Source organism: Danio rerio, chromosome 21 (genome assembly GCF_052040795.2).
Source record: "Danio rerio strain M-AB ecotype USA chromosome 21, GRCz13ab, whole genome shotgun sequence".
NCBI classification, from domain to species: domain Eukaryota; kingdom Metazoa; phylum Chordata; class Actinopteri; order Cypriniformes; family Danionidae; genus Danio; species Danio rerio.
This window is the reverse complement of record NC_141041.1, coordinates 24,531,103-24,555,816: the sequence shown is the minus strand read 5'-3', so window position 1 is coordinate 24,555,816 and position 24,714 is coordinate 24,531,103. Positions and strand designations below refer to the sequence as shown.

Genomic DNA, 24,714 nt, shown 5'->3' with positions numbered 1-24,714 from the left:
CAACAAACTATGGAAACTCACATACATGATTAATGTTCCACACCTAGGTTTAATAAAGCTTTAGGGTTTAATTGTAATAGTGTTGTTTGCCTCAACACTAACATGTTAGTTCTTCACCTTCAATTTCCCACATTCTTCTATATCCATCCTTCTTTACTGCCTGTTTTCCAAACGGAGCTGAGTTGTGAGCTCAGGTGGGAGCCATTATGCCACGGAGGCTTGCCCTTATCAGTTAATAGCAGGTTTCCAGAGACTAGGATTGTTTTGATAGATGACACCTGGTCACTCGCTCACAAGTCACACAAAGCAGAAGAAATGAAATGCTAGGCTAGATAAGATATCACTGAAAATACTCAACCATTGATTGCTCAGTCATAAAAGGTGGGTGTGCGGTGGTCCAAGTTAATCTTTCCTCCTGTTTTGAGGACATGAGACCCAGAGCGGCATCGGGTTCAGATGCTGTCTTGAGCGCCTCAGTTTGGTGCATGTGTCAAAAATGAATGCAGTTGTGCTTTTTTTTTTAACCTCTGTAGAGGAAAGAATGCTCTTCATTTATGTTTTAGGTGTCCTGCTGATATAATAAGATGTTTGGATGTTTCTGTTTACTTGGGTTTTTTTCACCACTCTCACACATACACAAAGAGAAGAAAAAGGAATGCTGTTAGAGTCTTTCATCCCCCATCGCTCTGTAGGAGTTGGGTGTCTGTTTACAGTCCGGCTCAGAGGGCTGGCTGTGCGGCCCGGTGCTGACCACAGTCCCAGAATGTGATTGATTATGTGGGGTTTATGCCATTGAGCACCTTTCAACGGCTTCAGGGGTCAGGGGGTCATCTCATCTGCAAATCTGCTTCCTTTTGTACAGTCGGACACACAAAACCTTTCTCTTCTCCTTTACCCTGGGAAAATGGGGGAAGGGGATGTCAATTAAACAACTCCCTTGGTTTTTTTTTAAAGAATGGCAAAAATTCACACAGCAGTTTTCTTTGAAGCAAAAGTTTTGCTAAATACATTTAAATAAACACCTTGAGATAAGTGTTCTTGCTTTCTGTGAGCTGGCAAGCAACAGGAAGCTAGATTAGAAAATTATGCTCTAATATGTAAATGATCTAACTGTGCAATTACATTTTTTGATGTATTTTCTTAACTAATTCCTTGTCAGCGGCAGATTTCCCACGGTTTAAGGAGACCTTTTATCAAAATTTTGCAATCAGTCTCTATTATCCCAAATCTAGGTTGCATTGCACTCATCTATAGGAGAAGTGAGAAGAGTTTAAGATTACAGTGCAATTCAGAAAATGTGCCAGTTCTTGGCCTTTAGGCTCAGGTCTTTGTTGGTCATACGCCCTGGATTACACTTTAACCCCAGGGAGGGTTTCTAGGCGAGGTGAAAGGCCAGCGCCCTTGTTTGGAGGGAAAAAAAAAGAAAGTCCTCGCGCTCTCTCTCCTCTGGAATGCAGTTTCCTCTCACCCAATAAGCTCGGTTAGGGATTTCACCACTGATAAACATTCACCTGAGACCTTCAGGAGTTGCACCCTGGGCGCAAGGTCTTGTTTGCGATGTCTCTCTGTCGTAACAAACAGATTGCGGCACACATTCCTCATACAGATGTCGTATCTGGCAGTGGCGCTCATTCTGAGATGTTTAGGTGTATGTGTGTGTGTTTGTGTGTGCCATTATGTCTCCCAGAGAGCACCAGGGACTCAGACGAACCCTTCAGAAGAATGTGCGGCGTACAGGCCAGTCTAGTTTTAGATACAAGAGTCTTATCCTGTGTTTGCTGTAATTTGCAGGGCTCAAGGTCTATGAGATATACGGCCCTGAGAGAGGCCAGAGACTCCCAAAGCACGCGTCTGATTTGTGGCAGGCACTAGGGTACAAACACTAAGGGGGAAAAAATTTCTGCAGTCTAGCTGATGTGTTTGTATTTAATCTACTCTGTGGTCTTGGTTTATATAAAGCGCACTCTTTTCAGTTTAAACCAGTAATCGTGTAATATTATGGCAGGTTTTAACAAATGTAAAGGGTCAGTTCATTTTACAAGCAGGTTTCAGGTGTAGAATAGCACACGCTCTTATGTTATCCATACGCTGAGAGGTCATCTGAGGTCTGTCTGTGTCTTAACTCGAAGCTTGTGTGGCCTGTTCATATGAGGGCAGGGTGAGTGCCCCCTGCTGGATGTCACACTGGTAGTGCACTTGACTCAAGGATCTCTTAACCTTTTTTTTCTCCAATTCCATTCACAGGGTTTTAAGTTTGGTATATTTAATGATGTCTTTATTTATATTCTAAGACCGGCATGAAGTCTGTCTTTCAAGTGCTGCATGTATGTATAAGTGCACTCAGACTACAATGAAAAGTAATCTCTAAAACTTCTTCCATGTCAGTCTCCTACATTCTGTGTATTGGTAAGAAACGCATCCGTTGATATTTTTACCACATGGCTCTAAACAAAGCAAACATAATTGAAACCAAGTCGCCAGCCTTGAAATATGACAGATAAAGGTGCGCACTAGATGTGTTGTGAGAAGCCATCGATTTGATTTGATTTTGTCACTCTCGCTGTTTCTCTATATCTCTCCCTCTCTCTTCCCGCTTGCTGATTCATTCTCAGGTCGACACATGGATGCAGCGCATTGTGAATTCACAGAATGACATTTGTGACCGTGGGCTCTTTGAAAATATCGCCGTTCTTGTACCTGGCGGTCCGTTAATATGATTCTAAAGCATATCCTTCGCATATAGGAAGGTGAATATATATGGTTAGAGTTGTTTATGATTGAAATGGAGAGACTGTATATCTTGTTTAGAAGCAAGTGAAATGCCAGAATTCTTGTTTTTTTTTTTTGTTTTTTTTTGCTGCAGCGGAAGGATGCTGGTTTGCTTGTATGTGGTTGGAATAATAAGATATCACCTTAAGATCTTATTTGACGGCACTCTGCACTTCTGTCCCATGACAAATGCTTTGATGATAATCAGGCGGCAGGACTGGAGGTCAGCCAGGATCTCATTGGGAGTGACCTGCGCTTGGCGAATCTATCTGTCAGAGTAGTTCTTCACATCTGCAAAAGATGTTGTTTGTGTGTGTTTTGCCAATGTGTTTGGGCATGCGGAGCCTTCTTTCTTTTTAAAAGCTCATTACTGGAGAGATAGTGAATTAACAGGTGTTAACACACAGGATAAATGACAGGCTGATGAAAGCATCTCCTCCAGTATCAAATGTAAATTAATTAGATTCCATCGAAATTAAACACGCCACAAAATCATCATGGGGGCCTTTTTGAACATTTGGTGGGCATCAGTTTTACGAACTGATAATGTTTCCTTTTTGCTGTTTGAAGCGCTAAATTCCTGATTCTTTTCCCACGGACCCTTTAAGCATCTCCAGTTGTCTAATGCATCCTTTAATGTGTTTTCACAATGAAAACATCTTTGCGTTCATTGCCTTTTATTCTAACCATCCGTTTTCGCCAAGGATTTTTACCTGAGAGCGTATAGCGCAAGTCTGCCGTGCTCGGCGGCTGCAAAGCCAAATCAATTGGCTTTCTAATGGAATTAAAAAGGGGGTTGAAGTGATCGAGGCAGACCTCTATATTAGTGGCTTCAAAAGCGTTTCCCCCCCAGGCCCCTCTTTTTTTTTTCTTTCTTCCCCAAGCACTGATGCTGCTTGATCGACGCTCTGCTGATCTATAAATAAAGTCTTTTCTTTCTTCACAAAGACTTTGCGGTTTACTGTTTGTCCTCAAGGTCAGGGTCAGGCTGTTCTGAAAAGACATGTTCCAGCGATCATTAGCAAAATAACATGGTCCTAATTGAGACGGGCAGCTTCTGTCAGCTCTTCTAGAAAATTTCTCTTTTTCCTGCACCGATTTCCCTTGCTGTCTCTTTTTGTCCTCATTCTCATTTACAGTGACTTGCTAAAAGAACAACAAATGCATGTTGGGAATAAAGACTTCGGCACCTGATTCTATTAAACTGTCAGTGTGCATGTTTGTGAATGGATAAAAAGTGGTGTGTTACAGTAGTCCTCACTAAAGTGCTCAGCGAGCGCCACATGACCTCGAAGAGCTTGTTTTCCCAAGCCGTCTCGAGTCGTTTAGTCACAACAACGTTTTACATTTCATTCCGTTGTTTTGTTTACGGTGCCGAGAGTTTGAGAAGACACTGTTGCACTATAACGCCACTGGCCTCCAATTTATGGAGCATGTTGATTGCCTTCCATTTTCTCATTTGAGTCTCCCTATGACAGAGAGAGCCTTCACGGTCGCTCGACTAAGCATTCATTCTTAATGCTGAATTTAAAGCACGCATCCCTGTAAAAGAGCCCAACAAAGCGAACTTGTGCGCGCCATCGGGAAGGTGATTTTGCTGGGCAACAGGCTCGTTCATCGCCCCTCATTTCCTCTAAGACCGACACAAAAGCCTACATTAAGCTGGAAAGAGGCATGCCAGTCCTATTATTCTTAATACCTTTATCTATATATGTTATTTGGCCATGCTTCTCCAAATGCATTTAAATATGATTAACACTGGCGCTTCATTTTTTCCCCCTTCTTTTTATTCACAAGCGGATCATGCCCCCCCTCTAATGTTTTTGTAGCCGCACAGCTTTAGAGCTCCATTCTCATTCCTGTCGTCTCAGAAAACAAAACAAACTCCTGTTCCTGTCAGTTGGGTCGGAGATACGGGCAACAGTGAAGGGTGGTGGGGGTGCAGCAGCTCAATGCCTTTTGTCCAGTGGGAAAAACCGTGTCAGCGGCCAGTGAGAAAAGGGGCTCCGGTCATTTGGCCACAGTAAAAGACTAAAAGTGTAAAGATTAGGGACGTAAGGGGTCGAGGTAAAAGCCTATGACTAATGTGGCTGGTCATTCACAGCTCTTGCCACATTGTTTGTCCACTGTCCAGATGGTCACTGGGAATAAATCACAGCCAGAGAAGGAGCTCCGTGGATCGCTAGGCTTGACTTCCTGTCAGATTATCGTGTTGTGAGGAAAGTCACTTGCTGAAGTTTGTATAGTAGATTGCTACAAAAGTTTTGGATGTAGCTATTATTGAGTGTACAGTATTGCACAAAAATGTGCAAAACTTTTATCCAACCCAACCAACTCTAGTTCAGTATGTGATTCTCCCTTAAACTGTCAACAGCTATTTCTCCAGTCATTGTCACTTGATCCTATACATGCTAAAAAATTAATTTTCAACATCCTCAACATTCAACTTTTTGTTGTTGAGTGTTGAAACTTTGGTATATTTAGTGACGAATAAAAGGTTTAAAAGAACAGAATCTATTAGTAATTTAGTCTTTCTTAATGTAAATATCTATAACTTTTACTATGAACTGATCAAATCAATGGGCGTTTGCTGTATTAGAGTAAAAAGCAACCTTTCTGACCTTTTGGTTTTTAAACAATACTGTATATACAGACAATATATGGTTTATATATGTCCAGTGGTGGAAATAGTACTGAAAAATCATACTTGAGTAAAATTATCATTACTTGCCTAAAAATGTAGTGCAACTAAAAGTATCTGTTGTAAATATTACTCAAAGTATGAGTAAAAAGTAGCTCTTTTAAAAGTCAAGAGTAGTGAGTAATGAGTATCACATTGTGTAAAGCTGATGCATTTGCATGTCATTTGTGTATGTGTGTAAACGTAACATTCTGCAGTGCATTTGATTATTGCCCAGCAGGCACACAACATCATAAGAAAATAATATTAGGTTGTGATGTCAGGTGACTAAAATTCAATGTCTAGCCAGCATCCAAGGACAACATTAATTTGATGTCTAATAACAGCATGAAATGACATCGATATTTGGTTGATTTTAGGTTGTGTTGGAAAGTCAGCAAAATCCAACGTCGAGCCAACAACTTAAACCAACATCATATTTATGTCAAATGCTGACATTTATTTGTCAGGAATGGCAATCAAAATCCAACGTTTGATAGACGTCATAGTGGTAGCGTCCACACAACATCAAGCTTTAAAATAATTAGACGTTGATATTGGGTCTTTTTTAGGTTGGACATCGACATCGGCCTGATGAGTTCTGACGTCAACCTGATTTTCATTTCCAAACAAAATGCAACGTCCCCACAACATTGGGACGACTTTAAAGTACAGCGTTAATCTGATGTCATGTTGACGTCTTGTGCCTGCTGGGTGTTTAAGGCCATTTTAATGTAAATACAGTAAACATGCGCCTTTCTCTAAACCAGGGGTCACCAAACTTGTTCCTGCAGGGCTGGTGTCCTGCAGATTTTAACTCCAACCCTAATCAAACACACCTGAACAAGCTAATCAAGCTCTTACTAGGTATACTTGAAACATCCAGGCAGGTGTGTTGAGGCCAGTTGGATCTAAACCTGCAGGGACACCGGCCCTCCAGGACCGAGATTGGTGACCCCTGTTCTGAACAGTCTCTGGGTCATTGCATGTGACTATTTTGGACATCTTCTTGGACACTTAATGCTTCCAAACAGTTTGCTGCAATAAATCGCCCATGTCTTGAGGTTGTTCAGTAGGATGCAATTTACCTTCTGTATGCGATTTGATCAGACAGGAATCACAGGATTGATTTTTCTAATCCCCAAAAGACAAGAAAAAATAAAGTAGTGACTGCAGGTTGAAGGAAAGTAGTGGAGTATAAGTACCGATACAACACTAAAAATGTACTCAAGGAAAAGTAAAAGTGCACATTTTTAAAACTACTTAGTAAATTACAATTCCTGTGAAGAACTTCTCTATTACAGTAATTTGAGTATTTGTAATTTGTTACTTTACACCACTGTATATGTCACATAACCAGTTTAAAACAAAAAGGATAATATCAAAGGCCATGAAGAGCATAACTTCTTCAGTCAACTGTGTCCAGACTCTTCACTTTGTACAATAAACTCAACATGTGATCTGCTAAAGGTGTGCAGAAAGTGTCGAATCTCTCTTTATTGTTGTCATCTCTTTGATCATTGGAGGGTGTGAGATGTCGGGAGGCAGGAAGATTTGTAGACAGGATGACGGAGGCTGGTGCTGCCGAGCTGCAGGACGGACAGTACACAGCACCCTGGTCGATCTCAAGGAAAAATAGCGCTGGACTGCGTTGATCCTCTCGCTCACGGACAGACTCCCGGCAGCTGGCCGATACTTGCTGTAAATCCATCACCTGCGGCTTACTGCAAAAACCAGGGCTCGTTTAAGAAAAAGTAGCAGTTATGAAGAAGAATTATAAAGATTTGACGGATCAAAGTGCAAATTTTATCGATCACCCAAAAGCTTGTTCAGCCATTACTGACTGTTCTGTATTCTATTCATACAGGCAGATTCAAATAAGCTTGTATATCTGATATGTTGAACAGATTAGTAATTCGTCTTAGCATTGACATTGATTAAATAAATCGTGTTAAACCGTCTTAAAAGATTAGCAGGCATTCCATTATGAGCAAAAATAGATAGGGATCAAAGGAAATCGACAACAGTAAACAAACATTTTTTTTTTAAGGAAAGGGGAACAAACAGGACTCTCAAATTACCTTCCCAGTGCATATCTTCTTTATAGTGGCAGTTTGTCATTTGGTGGAACAGTATAATTTATTTTCATCCTCCTGATGTGTTTCCCAGTAATGGCTTTGCATAGAGACCGTTTCTGCATACGCCCAGAGGGGAAAAGCTCACAAACACATTCATGCTCACAAAAATACTCTCTCTCTCTTTTACTCACTCACACCAAATAACACCACACAGCCTGATTCTCAAATGTGGAACATGTAAACATCAAGCCTTATTCAGTGCATTCATCATTTGCATGCATCTAATATCTAGAGTACAAATTAGTTGCCAGGCACTGAGAACATCATTAAAATGCAATAGTTTTGTGCTAGATATATTTACCCCTGCATCCTGTGCTGTTTATATGTGTAATGATTATTCAAATTGAGTCATATGAGCAGTTCTGGGGTTCTGACTGGTTAGAAGCACAGAGTGACCCCTATTGGTTAAAGTGTGTCATTGCGATCCTGTGCGCAGCTCACGTGTGGCGTATGAGGGACACTGAACTGACACCCTTGGCAACCGTTCGCCCGGTTGCCACGGCCAAGCAAGCAAGCAAGCAATTCGGAAGCCAGCTGTACTGCAGGAGCTGTTCCTTCTCATTTGCAGTTCATTTATCTCCCATCTCCGCAAGCCTCGCCAGCACACACACACACACACACACACAAGCTCCCACTGGTAACCTCATCTCCATTGTGCCCAATCAACTGTGGAAAGTAAATGGCATCTCTCTTCCCCTTTTATTCATTCAAAATAACTCACACATGCACACGGCATCGCTACAGCCGTCCTTCATACAAAACCACAGATGCAGAGGCACCAGCTCGTATATATACACACACACACACAATAGAAATTGCTTCTAAAGCTTGTGTCAATAAAAAGTATTGTCAAATGTAGCCTTCAGTGAGTAAATTACATGCATTACTAAAGCTGTGTACGACAGTCGCTTCGCTTACACATCGATGCGGTGACTGTTATGTATCGATTGTTATATTTAAATTCAGCAGCTGTGTTTGATGCACCACGTGTAAGGGAAACGCTTGTGTGTCTGCTTGTCAGAGGCAGAATCAGTTGCTGAAGCATTTAGGAATTAAACGTAAAAGCCCCCAAGCCAGAAGCTTTGATCAGACCACCAGCGTCAATGTTGTTTCTTTGTTTTGTTTCTGCTTATTTCAAGTTTTTGTTGTTTATAGTGAAATAATTTATTATTATGTTTATTATTATGATTATTAGTAGTAGTATTTTATATGTTGTCATTATTATGATTATTATTATGGTTATTTTTCTTATTATTATTATTGCTGTGTGTGTGTGTGTATGTATGTATGTGTATATATATGTGTATATATATATATATATATATATATATATATATATATATATATATATATATATATATATATAAACCCTAGAGATGGTTGTGCGTGAAAATCAGATCAGCAGTTTCTTAAATACTTAGATTAGCCTGTCTGGCACTAACAATCATGACACTTTCAAAGTCACTTAAATCCCCTTTCTTCCCTATTCTGATGTTCAGTTTGAATTGCAGCAGAACGTCTTGACCATGTCTACATGCCTAAATGCATAGAGTTGCTGCCATGTGATTGGCTCATTAGAAAATTAGCATTAACAAGCAGTGGGAGAGGTGTACCTAATAAAGTGACCGGAGCGCGTGTGTGTGTAAATACATGTGTGTGTGTGTATGTATGTATGTATGTATGTGTATATATATATATATATATAGTATAGTATTTTGTAGCATTCATTAACAGAGTTGTGTATATATATATATATATATATATATATATATATATATATATATATATATATATATATATATATATATATATATATATATATATATATATAAAACTATATATATATATATATATATATATATATATATATATATATATATATATATATATATATATATTGTTTTTAATTCTTTAATGGACAGTTAAATTCTTTAATTTATAGTAAACATGTTTTTGAACCACATAGTAAAGTGTATAATGTTTACAACTCTGTTAATGAATGCTACAAAATACTGTAGCATAGCAAACTGATAAACTGTACTAAATGCTGTACCATTAGTGTAAACTGTGGTGCATTGTGAATGTAAAAAACTGAAGCCTATTGAATAATATTTATTACTACAGTTGTGTTCTACCACAGCAACAGTAGAGCTACTATGACAGTTTAATTCAAGTAATTATCTTTACTATGCTTTCAAACACTATAGTAGTATTTTTTCATGAAATGTAATAGCTTATACAGTATCTACCACCTCAATGACAGACAAATATATTTTTGTTTAGTTGAAAACTCGGCCATCTTTAGGATATAAGGATCATGCCCAACATATATGGTTATTTTATATTTAGATCTCCTTTAAAATATGGTATAAATCACTAAAAAACAGGCTTTTCTCTACATCTCCCATTCAGTTTTTTACTTCCCTTTTTTCATCTAAATTCTGAGTGTCACCAGAACCCTTTGATTTGAAAACAACCTATAGACGAAAACACCATTTACATTGTATAATTTTATTTATTTTATTTTATTTTATTGAGTAAAACTCAAGCATTATCCAGAAATCACACTTAATATTTACATGGTCATAAGAAACATGTGTGAGCAGCAAAATTACATAAATACAATCATTTCCACACAAAATCAAATCTTTACCAATCCATAATATGGTAGGAAATCTGAATTTTCAGTCCGATAGCAGTGGGTGTTGATTTATCTGTCTGGACGAATGGTCAAATGAGTGAGTGGCTTCAGACGTGATGTGTGCATGAATGTGTAAATACAGTAATGTGCATCCTGTCAGATGCACTGATGAGTTGAGCACCCCAGCGAGATGTCACAACGGACATCAGCCGAGGCTTGATTTCCAGTTTTCAGTCCTGTTTGACAGCTACTCTCTTCTGTCGGCTTCCTGCTGACGCTTAAGTCATTACTATGGCAACCCATGTGGATATAGCAGATATTGACTACACTGTCTGAACAAACACCTCTGATTTCATCACTTGCACTATGACAGCGGACACTAAAGGAAATAAAAAAACAGATCCATGCGAGACTTCAACAAATCCAGATTTTTTTTTTATCTTTCTGCATGCGTGTCGTCAGCTCCGGAGAGCAGATGAGCTTTAGTTATTATGGGACTCATCAGCACTGTAAACTTGAGAGAGCTCCAGACATCCTCCAGACACTCTCGCCTCCTTGGTATGAATCGTCCGTATCTCATTCCCTGCACTAATTCCAATTTAATTGCCAGTGGCCTGAAGCCTCCTCAATAGGAGTAACAAATGGTTTGATTTTGTAGACTTCATCAGACTGCATTTTAAATGCGACACTCACCCCACGCGAATGCCAATGAAGCAAAGGAGAGGCTGCCTGTTTACTAATTATCCTTTTTCTTACTGGGAGCCGCACTGCAAGGGTTGTCTGATTAAATCGGATTTGTGGGATGGGGGGAAAAGCAAGCACGGTCCTCTGCTTTGTAAACGATCCTCATCCAAGGCGAGGGCCAGCAGTGCACTGTAAATTCTGCTCTCTTAAAGGGACACCGCGTCTTTTGTAGACCTAACGCAGGGGTGGGTCCACTCGTAAATTCCTCCCCCTACTTACCCCCCCGGCGGTACAGTGTTTATGATCTTTTATCACTTCATCCATCAGGACAGCAGGAGGATTCAAATAGTGGCTTTGCGAACATTGACTGTGATGTATTGGCTGTACAGGTTGCAAGTCTCGCTTTTAATATCACTTATGGTGGCGCTCGGGCACAGTGCATGTGAGTATCAGCAGTATTTGGCACATTAATTTTACTTCATTGTTAAATGGGATGTAAGAAAATAGAATAAAGCCCACTTCTGACCGCGACTATGTGCTATTTGTTAGGGCTGCACCAATATGAAAATTGTGTCCAATGACACTTTATAACCAAATATTATATTATATTATATTATATTATATTATATTATATTATATTATATTATATTATATTATATTATATTATATTATATTATATTATATTATATTATATTATATTACCAAAACTGTATTTCAGCTTTTATAGCAATTAAAAATGATGATGTCATAACTCTTTCTGGCTAATAATGTGAAAGGTGTATTGTTATTATAAAAGATTAAATTAAAGGTTTGATCTAACTTCTTTTTTTATGAACACAGGCTTTTGATGCAGGTGTGATATGAAATTATAGTCGCTATAATATTAGAGCTGTGTTTTAATGCATATTTCAGGGCCGATAGGTCTGTTGCAATATACTGGTATAGACAGCAAGTAGGGTTGCACAATATTTGAAAAATCTGATATTTTTTTTCTGCGATTAAATATTGCGATATGAATACAGTTTAGAAAATGAATAGCTCTATTTGACGGTTTTCTAGGGAGTCTAACAGTATTCAGGTACAGAAATTTAATAATCACAGTGCAAAAAAAAATGCTTATTTGGTTTTATCTCGTTTCAAGCCAAAATATATATAAAAAAGAAAAAGTTATACCAAGTAAAAATATTGTTTAGTTTTCACCGTCAAAAGAAATGTCAAAATTAAGAATTAAGAGTTTTTTTTTTTTTTTTTTGCATGTTTTAGGGAAACTATCTGCCAGCGGGGTAAGTGAAATAATCTTGTTTTCGCTTTGAAATGTAGATACTGTAGTTGGACTAGAAACAAGACAAAAAATCTAAGTAAGAAATGTTTTTTTTTTTTTTTTTTTTTTTTTTTTTTTTTTGCATAACTTGTGTAAATTCCAAATAAATACAGTGATTAAATACAATTCTGTAGCTCCTTGTCGACTATAATTCAGACTGGAGATTGCATATGTTTGCTCTATGACTATTGCGGATGCACACATTGCAATATTGATGACGAAACAATGTTTTGTGCATCCCTAACTGCAAGCATGGTAAATTAAAAACTGTAATATATAGATTATATAAATTCTCCACATACAGTTAAATAATGTGACGAATAATCCCATACCAATAACTACTTGTATTACTCTCCAGCATATTTCCGTAGTTACTTATTCATTGTATTAGTGGGCATATTGTACCTTAACATTGGTTGCTGCTTCCTGACATAAAACAAAAAAGGTGTAGCAGTAAAAGACACCATGCATAACTTCTGTTGTGCTCAGTTATGTCAAAAGTGTGAGACGCTACCCACAAACAAAAATTGTTAAGAGCCATGTTTGGTTTCTGTTAGGATGGTTTTGAGTCCGTGGCCCAAAAATAACCAACAACTAAATGTTCATAGTTATCAAAGTATTGTTATTTTTGACATTTTCTTTATTAAAACATGATTCAAAATGATTGATGATTGCAGATGCCGTTGAGGGAGCTTAACTCAAACCTGTAACTTTCATATCATCATCAAATGTCAATCGGCACAGCAGAACCGCGCTCAGGTTTATAGAGTCTTCTTTGCAGTCACGTCGAGCTAGTGTTGAAAGCTTACTTAATTATGAAGAATCTGCCTCCAACACCTGTCAAAGTCAATAGGGCCAATTTCTTCCATGTGGGTTTGTGAGTGATGAAGACATTTTCTCTGTCTAAATGGACACTGGAGAAACCATATGGTTCCATGACATTATCTTGAGGTAATTAATATGGCTTCTACAATGACATCTGGTGGCATTAATCTATCTGAGAACGCGGCATCTCACCGCGGCCGCCCGACACGAAAGTGAATTATCTGTAACTATTATTGGTGCAAAATCTGGAAAGGTACCAAACCCCGAATGAGGAATAATCTTTGCGAGGGTTTAACGCAGTTTGCACCCTCCTCGTTCGTTCCATGCGAGAGGCGTCAGTTGAAGGCTTTTAAATGCAGCCTTCCATTGTAATTCTCATTTTAAAAAGCCACCACTTGAGATGAAAACCAGCTTAAATCAAATAGCGTATTTTACACGTCCCCCTGTCGGGTGTCATGTATTTGTAAGGCAGACCTTCGGAGACCAATGACACTTTGATAGTAACACACAAAATGTTATTTTGTTTCTCCCTCTCTCTCTCTCCCTCTTTCGCTGTCTCCCGTCTCACCATCTCTCCTCCTGTTAGATCAATAAACAATTCATTGAAGCTCTTTTCTTTGCTTTTCTTGTCAGAGGCACAGAGGCGTTTTGAATGCATTAAGGCAGCGCTCTGTGCTGTCACACGCTCTGTATTCCAGACCAAAGCTGTCAGTCGTTGCCCTCCCTTCCTCACCAGCCCCCTCCAAAAGCCTCGGGCTCCTCTAATGCCACATTATGCCCAGCCACTCTCCCGGATTACATGGATGTGCAGTCCTCCTGTAGTCTGGGCTCATTAGGTGTCAGCTGGAGTGAATGAGTGAGCGAGCGAGTGAATACCCTGGCCGGAGAGATGCTGCAGACATATCGCATCACACACAGGAACAGCTTGTACCTGTTGACTTCCCAGCAGCCTGTAGCACTCTGTCATAAAAACACTCCTGTCTTCACATCTCTTTATCTATCTGTCGCTCACGCTTCCCGACCAGGAATCAAAAAAAACAACAACAAAAAACAAGACAGGACAGATATGAAGCCACAAGACCCCTTGTTATTCAGTTTTGATTCAGCATTATGTTACAAAGGAAATATATGGGTCAGAAAGCCTTGAGATGTACCTGGAGCCCTTTAGTAATACGCTCCCTATAATACTCACATTTATACATCCCAATTATAATTAAGATGCAGTCCCCATGAAAATCATTACACCGCTCGAAGGGGTTCTCGTGACTAATGTTCTCAGTACGCTGTGCTATTCGCAGATATGCTCGCTTGCAGACGCAGTTGGAAATGGCAAATTTCTCTTGATGGCCCTGTTTCACACTGAGCCAAAGTTCTGTGTTTTGCACATTATACTAATTGTGGGACTAAATATTTGGGCTTTCTTTTGAGGCTTCGCACACCCCCCAGTGTACGTTGAAGGGGCTGTATAGTTTTGGCACCAGTCTGACCATATTGTCTCACCCTCCTGAGCCCCTGCTAGCACCCATTGTCCCGAGGCTCAGCGGGGCTGCCAAGGCCCCCTCTGCCCCAGAGAGCCCGGGCAGCCCTACCCCCCACCTGGCCCAAACAGCTGCCCCCATGACCCCTTGCTCCCCTCCCACTGTCAGACCTGAAGTTCTCTCACAAGCTTCACGCATACCATACAGTCTTAGCGTATATATCGATATACTTCATGGCACTGGCTTTGCTAGTCCTCGCATATGACATATAAGCCTATGTGCATTTGCAGACATGTCTAATCTCTCTGTCTCCATTTCTGTCTGGATGACCTCTATATACAGATTTTAAACACATTTGGGTGTGGTTAGAAGCATAGGTCACAAATGTTTCATAATCTTATTTGAATAATTTTTTACTTTAGTATTAGTTGTTGATCATTTATAGTGACACTTTATGCAGGTCACCTTGTTGCACCAGTCTGTGGCAATAAATTGGTGATTCACTGCATAATTTTTTTACATTTGTTCAAGAACTTTGAGACGTTGAATCATGAATGCAACCTGTTCATTCCACAGCCATATCACCCTGCAGCCCAGACTGGTTAATCACTGCAGCTAACACACTTTATTTTTAGGAATAAAACACATGATGTTTCAATTAAATTTGTTCTTTTAACTGATTTGTTTTAAGTGCACTGATTCATTCAGGAACTAAATTGTGATCATCTTTAAATGAATCTTTCTCTCGAATGATTTGTTCAAACACAACTGGTTGCACAAAAGCCTCACTATTGTTGCATGTTGTATGTAACAAGCATGTGAAATCATATAAAACCGACAGCCCATATTTTCATCATATTCAACACATCTCCAGGATCCCGCACACTCCTCACTCATTTAGGTGTCACAATTAAAGCAAAGCTTCAGAATAACTGTGTCATAGTGTCGAACTATTTGCAGAGCAACAGGTGACATCACACCTTACGGCAGTGGCGACAGACAGAGCAGCGGGAGTTTGTATTCCATCAGCACCGGCGAATTGAAACAAGTTAATTGACTTTGGTCTCACCAGCTTAAAACGACACGCGCTCTCCATGTGGTGTTTTTCAAAACAGGCATCGGCCCTGTGGGAAACGCAGTTACGTTCTCTAACTCTCACATTAACTTTTAATCACAGCCCTGTTCAGTATGTTTGTGTTAAAAACTGTATCGCATTTATACTGTATTGCATTGTTAAATAGTACATGCATATACTCTCACTGGCCAATTTATTAGGTACACCTCGCCAACTGCTTATTAAGGCAATTTTCTAATCAGCCAAACACATGGCAGCAACATGCATTTAGGCATGTAGAGATGGTCAAGACAAGCATCAGGATGGGAAAGAAAAGTGATTTAAGTGACTTTGAACGTGGCATGGTTGTTGGTGCCAGATGGGCTGGTCTGAGTATTTTAGAAACTGCTGATCTACTGGGATTGTTGCGCACAACCATGTCTAGGGTTTACAGAGAATTGCCTGAAAAAGAGAATTTCCAGCCAGCGGCAGTTCTGTAGGCGCAAATGGCTTGTTGATGCCAGAAGTCCGAGGAAAATGACCAGACTGGTTGGAGCTGATAGAAAGGCAACAGTTACTCTAATACCCACTCCTTACAACCGAGGTATGCAGAAGAGTGTCTTGAACGCACAACACTTCAAACCTTGAGGCGGATGGGCTACAGCAGCAGAAGACCACACCAGGGGCCACTACTGTCAGCTAACAACAGAAAACTGAGGCTACAATTCATGCAGGTTCATCAAAATTGGAGAATAGAAGATTGGAAAAATGTTGCCTGGTCTGAATCTCAATTTCTGCTGCAGCACTTAAATGGTAGGGTCAGAATTTGACATCAACAACATGAAAGCATGGATCCATCCTGCCTTGTATCAATGGTTCAGGCTGCTGGTGGTGGTGTTATGGTGTAGGGGATAATTTCTTGTCACACCTTGGGCCCATTAATACCAATTGAGCATCGTGTCAAAGTCACAGCCTACCTGAGCATTGTTGCTGACCATGTCTATTGCTTTATGACCACAGTGTACCCATCTTCTGATGGCTACTTCCAGCAGGATAACGCACCATGTCATAAAACGTGAATTTTCGCAGACTGGTTTCTTGAGCATGACAATTTAGTTCAATGTACTCAAATGGCCTCCACAGTAACCAGATCTCAATCCAATAAAGCACCTTTGGGATGTGGTGGAATGGGGGATTCGCATCATGGATGTGCAGTCGACAAATCTGCAGCTACTGCGTGATGCTATCATTTCAATATGGACCAAAATCTCTGAGGAATATTTCCAGTACCTTTTTGAATCTATGACATGAAGGATTAAGGCAGTTCTAAAGGCAACAGGGAGCCTTTCTCTCCTGGAAATTTTAAATCTTAAAAGATCGAAAATATTGATGACTCCGTCTGCACAGATTTTTTCCAATCAGATACTTCCAAAAATGAGAGGAGCCTGTCCTCTGCAACCGTTTGGCAACGTATAACTAAATTCATTTATATGTCATGACCAGGCTTCCTGTTGCATCAGTAAATGTGTGAACACAGGACAGAAAACTGTTTTTGTCAATTGATTACACTGGGACTCTGTGTTAGACATAGAGTTCCCTGGCATTCCCAGGAGTCTATGATGATTCAGGCAAATATTCTCACATCCATCCAAGAGTTTGGAGGCATTTGCATGGGTGAACATAAGCAGAACACCTCATCGCCTAAATGCTGTTGCGCTCGTACTGTTAAGTAACACCCAATGCTACTTCAGGACCATTAACTTAACACTACAATGGAGCCAAGAGGCTCTTATAAATAGACACAGAAGTGGAGGTAAATTATGCCAAAACTCAGGCAGCGAGCAACAGCTAAAGCCAGTCCTCTATCCAGGTGTCACTATGTCCAACTCAATTTTGCACTGTAATAGAGGCGAGTGGGTCAGCCACTTCTCTCTCTCTTTCTCTCTCACTCTCTCTCTCGCTCCCTAGTTCTTTTTCTCTACCTCACCCTTCAGTACCTCACAGAAGAGTTTCTCCCAGCCAGGCCATTTACTTGTGACGCTCTTTACTTCACACCGAGGAACACTTAATTCCAGCTAACACCAATCACATGGACACTGCACTTCCCTTCATGGCTGCCGCTTTATCAACTGTCCCCCCTGCCCTTCTTCTGTTCCCAAAATAGTGTTCTTTCTTCACTGGAAGTCTTCTCACTACCTAAGAAATGTGGTGCATTTTGGCGTGTTATTTGACCGGTAATGGAAACCATTGTTTTGAAAAAGATTCTCCTTGTTTAGTGTTCAGTGTTTTTACTTATTATTAATGTACAGCTACATTATTGTTTAAATGTTTGGGAACATTATGATTTAAAGGGCACCTATGATGAAAATCATCTTTTGGGAGCTGTTTGGACAGGACTGCGTGTAGGTATAATGTGTTCACAGTCATAATGGGGTTTTATAAACACAGTAAGTCTCTCTTTTTTATTTGCTGATGTTAAAATAGAATCCAAATCCCTCCCATTTTGGCATGACGTGACATTCGTAGGAGTGCGGTTTCCCAGTCCACCGAATTGATTGATAGCCACATATTAACATGTCTTTGTAGTACTGGAATAATCATATCAACAAGACAGAACGTGCACAAAGCAACTGGGATCAAAAGATCTGTTCAACTCTCTGTGATCATCAATCATCATCAAATGTGATCAAGAATGAGTTATACAAATTTAAAACCAGTGCATGTTTGTAATGAATTACAGCGAGTTTACTGTCTTGATCACATCAGCCGTGTGTCAGTACAATTATAAAAGATGTTTCAATCCCGGTATGTGGGCATTAAATCCGGTTTATTTAGTACATTAACATAACAGATATTCATACAGCAGTGGATATTAACCTGTATTAATTTTAAATTTGCCGTGCAAAAATACACTGTGTGTCCGCTGTGTCTATGTGCGTGGACTTTTTAACAACATTGTGTGTGACTCATCATTGCAACTCCACAACAAATACATCAAATAATCATTGGGAAAGTTCTTACTGTAGTATTTCTCACAATTGTTATGTGAGATCTGCTTCCTTCATGTCTGATAGTGTGCTGTTTATCAAACTTATCCAAGGCAGAGATTAAGGCACACTCTGACAGGTACATGGGAACGGTGGGCGGGAAGAACTAGCATTAAAGGCGCAGCCAACAAAAACAGCTACATAGTGTATAGAGCAGAAATCCCAATATTCCTGAGTGTATTAAATAATCTGATGGGTGTTTTGAGAAAAAAAACTTTACAGACACATTCTGGAGACACAAAAGACTAATCTTAAATCTTAAAAAAGGGGTAAAATAGGTGCCCTTTAAACAAAAAAGAAGAGATAAACAAAAAATCTGTTGCATATAAATGTTCTTTTGAACTTTGATTCTAATTATTTTGAGTTCTAAAAATTAAAAGATTTCTATAAACATAAAGCAGCACAGCTGTTTTCAACATTAATTACAAGAAATGTGACTTGAACACCATTTGCTTATTACAACATATTACTTATTAGAAATATTAATGATGCTGAGCCTTGAAGTCACATTAAATAAATTGAAGTACAGTCAAATTACAATCAGTTTTGTAATGCAGTTGTAATTATTTTCACAATATTACTCTATTTTTTATAATTTTAAAAAACTGTCTTTGTGAGCAAGATGCAGACTTTAAAACTTTAAATATCATTAGCTCAAATTTAAAAACTTGAACTAGTTCCATATGCTTTCCTGTTGATTTGTAAGGCAAAATTAGAACAGTTTTATATAATTGACTCAAAGTGTGTCCAAATCTCCAAATATTTTACCATTAAAACAGACATGAGCCCGCAGTACATATATAGTCACTGATTGGCCTTTTCTGATTGAGAAACACTTGAAATGAAAAGTGGGTGAATTATCATCATTAAATCTTTCAGCCGCCAATAATGTGGGATTTTAAGAGCAATCACAGTTCAGCACTGGTGATGTGGCTTAGTCTTTCCCTCCGCCCCATCCAGACCCTTGAGCTCCGTGGGTCACAGTCCACCTAACCTCTCGCATTCCTCAGAGCCTTTCCTCCCGACCCCCTGCCCTCTTTCCTCCTGTCACCCTGGTCTTTCATCTGCCCCCCATCTATCCACTCAAAAAAAATGTGGCTCTATTTGTTTCTTTGCAGTTTTCAGTTTGGCCTTCCTGAAGCAAACTTCTTTACGAATTTCCCTTCCATAATCGATGCCCTCCCCTTGTTTTTTTCATCGATAAACTGAGAGACGTAAAGAGTCATTAAAGATGGAGACAGCGAGAGGGGGAGGGAGACCAGAGAAAGCCAGAAGGAAGGCTTGTCAGTATTTATTTACAGAGAAGCAGCAATTCAGCTGCACTGTCTGAGATTTAAGAACAGGAATAGTCGTTTCTCTCGCTCACCTCCAACTCCTCCTCTCATCCTCTCAATCGCTCCTGCTTTTTTTCCCCAGCAAATGCTGATTGATCGAGCTTTATGAACATGAGACTGGGGCTCCTCATAGATTTTTAAATTAGTGGCAGCTTTGCCCCAAAGATGTGTTATCGACTCATGAAATAGAAGCGGAGCTTAAAACACTCCCACTTTCCCCAGAGTTTTCTAGAGCCTGATAATTGAAAAAAGTGTGAAGTGAGTCTGTGTGTATGAGAGTGAAGCAAAAGAAAGGGAAAAATTGCTCACTTTGTTCGCTTTATCTTCTTAAACACCCAGGTGTATCTTTTTTTTTTTTTTTTTTTTTGCAACTGTAGATTTTTGTGATTTGCTGATATTAATTCAAGCTAACCAATCTAGTTGTTTTGTCATTTCCTTTATCTCTCCGCTGACCTCTTATGACACTGTATTATATGTGCATCTCACCCTGTGGAACTGAATTAGATTCTGTTATTGATCCGCAAAGACTGAGGCTGTTTTCTAAATGAATCTTTGTCTTTTTCAGCTTGATTGTCTAGTTTTTGCAGTGATCATGTGATTCCCAACCTGTAATTTCTGTACTTTGTAAATTGCCAAAATAAATTGTAAAAATAATGATTGTTTGCTAAAAGGGGTCAGACAAATAGTAGTCCTGCACATGTTCAAAAACTATTGGGGGCTTGAGGCAAAAATTACAAAGTAAAGAACAAAAAGCACTCTAAAAATGTTCCAGCGAATGTAGAACAAAATCTACTACCACTTTTGAAATTAAAGTGTCAGTTCATGGCATTGTGTTTTGCTTTCAAAAACGTATCTAGTTTTTCTGAATTGAATTAAAGACAGTTCAAGTTCTTAAGCCAAAATGTTCCCAAATGTTTAGTTTAAAGGGCCATGAAACCCCCCTCTTTCTGTTCAAGTCTACTTCAGAATTCTTTCAAAAAGTGCTCAGAGATGGGTGTGGAGCTCTGTGAGAAGAGGAGTGGGCGTGGCCAGCATAGCAGGGGAAAAAGAGGGGAGTAAACAACTGTTGTCAGCTGGCTCACAAAATGTGACACAAACCATGAGGAGACCCATGATTTTATAGTTTGCAAAGTTAAGATGCAAAGAAATAAGCAGCAAGTAATTTAATGCTACACGTGTTAATCGTAATTTTATATTCACATAACTCCAATTTGTTGTATCAGTACAAAGATAATAGTGTTTGTAATGGACTTCTCTCCTCCTCAATCCCCGGGTCTGAATGCACTGCATTCAGTGCAGCTCTTTTTCCCTGTCTATTTCAAGCATTAACTCTGCCGTTAATCTGGTGGATTTTGAACATGAGTGAACGAAGCAGCATGGGTAGGCGATGTGTATAAATGTTAACAAACTCAACTGATAAAAGACAATGTCCGCCATTCTCTAATTCTCATACAAGCTCTTTCGACAAAATTGCTTGCTGCAAATCAACAGCTTTGCTGTTTCGTCCCTGACATAATCATGGGGAAAAACATGCAACAAACACATACGACCCGTCCCGTGCCCAGACACAGTCTGACTCGGTCATTGGGTCTTACAGCTTGGCAGGTCTGCTTTGCCTTCGTAAAGAATGCAGTCTCATGAGTAATTAAGAAGCAGGGTCTTTTCATAGTATAAGAAAACTCCGCTATGAATAATAATGAGAACCGACGCATCATCACTCCACTAGCAGATTCACGCTATGTCACCGAATTTGATCCCACCCCAAAAATTATTTTAAACCCGGACGATGAAATTAGCTGACAAAAGCTCAAAAATATCCGATTTTTCCCACAATTAAAGCTCACTGGTGCTAATGTTTTCTTAACTGATGCTCAACACACAAATCTTTTTAAAATATTTTTTAAAAAGTACTCCAGGGTGTCTTTAAAGTTATTAATTCCAAATCTTAATAATGGGTCTATTAAAAGAGACATGGGCCCGCAGTCTGTGTATGAGAGTATCACAACTGTTGTAATAAAAGGAAAATATAAAAATGAATTAAAAGTGTCAGTTCGTGGCATTACGTTTAGATCTGTAGCCGTTGCATCACTTTTCTTGTTGCACATTTTTGCAGCATTGAGCAGTACAACTAATCAGACGTGATTCTGTTGAGCTTTAGAATGCACAAGCCAGTCAGAGGCATCAATTTAAAAAGTACAACATGAAGTCAAATAGTTTTTATTAAATGTTCAATCATTATTATTCTCAAATGCCATTTGTTTTTCATTTAGTATTCCATATTCATTCTACATTCAATATTCTGACTACTTATTGCAGTATTTTGAAATGGTCACAAAGAAAACAGTTGCATCTTGCCATGTTAATTGATTGATTGATTATAATTTGAGTGTTAAAGAGTGCAATGGACCACATGTTTTGTTTTTGTTGCCAGATTGTGTTGTTCCTTGCTCCCCAAACTCAAAAAAAAATCTAATTCTGAACTTTTCTTGCCCCAAAAGTCAATTTTACAATTTTCGTTAACTAAAACCTTTAAAAATATTTTTTTTATGGTTTCAAACATGTATGCTAACGAGCCTCAGCTGGGTCAGTTGGCATTTCTGTGTGGAGTTTTCCCTGTTTTCATGTGGTTTTCCTCTGGGTGCTCCGGTTTCCACCGCAAGTCCAAAGACATGCGCTATAGGTGAATTGGGTAAGCTAAATTGTCCATACCTTATGTGTATAAATGAGTGTATATGAGTGTTTCCCATTGATGGGTAGCAGCTGGAAGGGCATCCACTGTGTAAGTCATTTGCTGGATAAGTTGGCAGTTCATTCCGCTGTGGTGACCCCTGATTAATAAAGGGACTAAGCCAAAAAGAAAATGAATGAATGCATGCTAACATGTCGCTCTCTCTGTTCGCAGGATCAGATATGGCTATCTTCTGTTTGCTGTGCGGAAAACGCTTTCAGACGCAGACGGCTCTGCAGCAGCACATGGAGGTTCACGCAGGCGTGCGCAGCTACATCTGCAGCGAGTGCAACCGCACATTTCCCAGCCACACCGCACTCAAGCGCCATCTCCGTTCGCATACAGGTCTCCCATCAGCTCTTTACCACTTGGTTTTGTGTTTCTTAATGTCACATATTTGCTTAAACCGGTGGCCTCAGGAGCTACATTTTTTGGAACGGAGCAGTAATACATACTAATTTGATGCTTTGATGTTTTCTGCACATCCAAATGATTATTTTAAACATGCTGAGAAGTGGTTCACCCTGAAGACTGTTTAAATCAGGTCTTTGGTACAGTCACTGTAATGCCTTTTTTTTTTCCACCCGTCATCCCATCACCTTCTGGATGGAGGTGGATGGAATGAAGATAGCAGGCTGAAGTGACATGTCATTTAGCGAAAGGCCACAGAGCTGTGATGGCTTGTGACAGCGCAGATATCGCCCTCCCCAGTCGGACCGGTCCTGCTATATGGCAGATCCATCCCCATGTGGCCAGGCGTGCAGCTGAGCAGATGTGGCGACTCGTGGAGCGCTCTCCATTACTGTCTCCGAATATGAGACGCTGGAAATGAATCCCATTTTCTCGAGAAAGCCTTTTTCCCCATCGTCTCTGACCTTAAATAACAGCCAGATGTGTCAGAGTTACTTTATTCGGTGGCGGTCGGGATGAATATTTGAAGCGAAAGCGGGAGATGAGCAAAGCCCGCCTGTTTACGGGCCGCTCTGCCCTTATTGGCCGGCTGGCGGTACAAGGCGGCCGAATGCTTACTGTACTCGCTTGTCCTCGGCGGGCCGCACATCGGAGCCGACTCTGCCGCCTGCACACATAAATGTCAACGGTGGAGCGGAGGGAGAGAGAAGAGCCTGTGACGCAGCGTCGCGCTAGTTTGAACCCAATTCTCTGTAGGCGTGTATTAAATTACAATGAGCGCTAGCAAGCACCCGTTTAATGTGATGTGGGGGCTTTTGTCAAAGAGCTGAAAGGAAAAAACTGCTATTGGCACTTGCGAAAACCACTGAAAATAAGTCTTTTTATTTTTTTAAGAGGACAAAAAAAGAAGACTGGCTGCTCGCATTTAATTCTCCTTTGATCTTCTTAATCTCATTCACAGTGTTTTTTTAATGCCGGAAACTGAGTCGCTGATGTGATAAGCAATGGATATTCCTCTAAAGCCATGTTTCCCAACCTTTTTTTATCTTATGTACTCCTACAGCAACGTCAAAAGGGCTCGAGTACTCTTTCATCAATACCACACCAGATGTATTTTGCTTGGTGTATTTTGCATGTAATTTAGAATTATTGTTAGTATAATTAGTTTCCATTATTAGGTTTGACTTTAAACAATCACTACTGTGTGTGACTCATCAGGCGGTTCATATAAATACATTTGTTAGCCTTTCAAGTCTTCTTATTTATTTGTTAATCTAATCCAGATTGACGTTAAACATGCATTAAGTGGTTTCACATTTCTTCATTTGGAATATCAGTATGATTGACTCTGTAATGGTAATGAACTATTTTTGAACTACTTATGAATAGTTTATTCATCAAGACTGTTCACGATTTGGAAATGTGGGCCATGGAAATGTTGGAAATTGAAATCTGTATATACAATGCTGCATTATTTAAAATTAATGAATCTATTTTAAGTAATGTAAAAATAAACAAATGTAGATATTTTTTATATAAATGTAAACTTTAATTCATAAAGGATGCAAAATAGAATAAGTAAAGATACAGTTTTTATATATATA

The 24,714-nt window shown here is 39.5% G+C and overlaps 1 protein-coding gene and 1 long non-coding RNA gene across 10 annotated transcripts in view; one reads left to right on the top strand and one right to left on the bottom strand.

Annotated features, from left to right (window-relative positions):
* zbtb16a (zinc finger and BTB domain containing 16a) overlaps nucleotides 1–24,714 on the top strand; it is a 147,993-nt gene that overhangs the window by 109,856 nt on the left and 13,423 nt on the right. For 6 of the 9 annotated variants that reach the window (XM_087299200.1, XM_087299201.1, XM_087299198.1 and 3 more), the window contains 1 exon segment: nucleotides 22,874–23,044. In XM_087299200.1, the coding sequence (XP_087155326.1) occupies nucleotides 22,874–23,044 (171 nt within the window). 9 annotated transcript variants of the gene reach the window in all.
* LOC141379868 (uncharacterized) lies at nucleotides 6,520–7,923 on the bottom strand. The gene is made up of 3 exons (XR_015520330.1): nucleotides 7,889–7,923; nucleotides 7,531–7,643; nucleotides 6,520–7,173 (listed from the first exon to the last, which is right to left on the bottom strand). It is a non-coding gene; the product is annotated as an uncharacterized LOC141379868 (long non-coding RNA).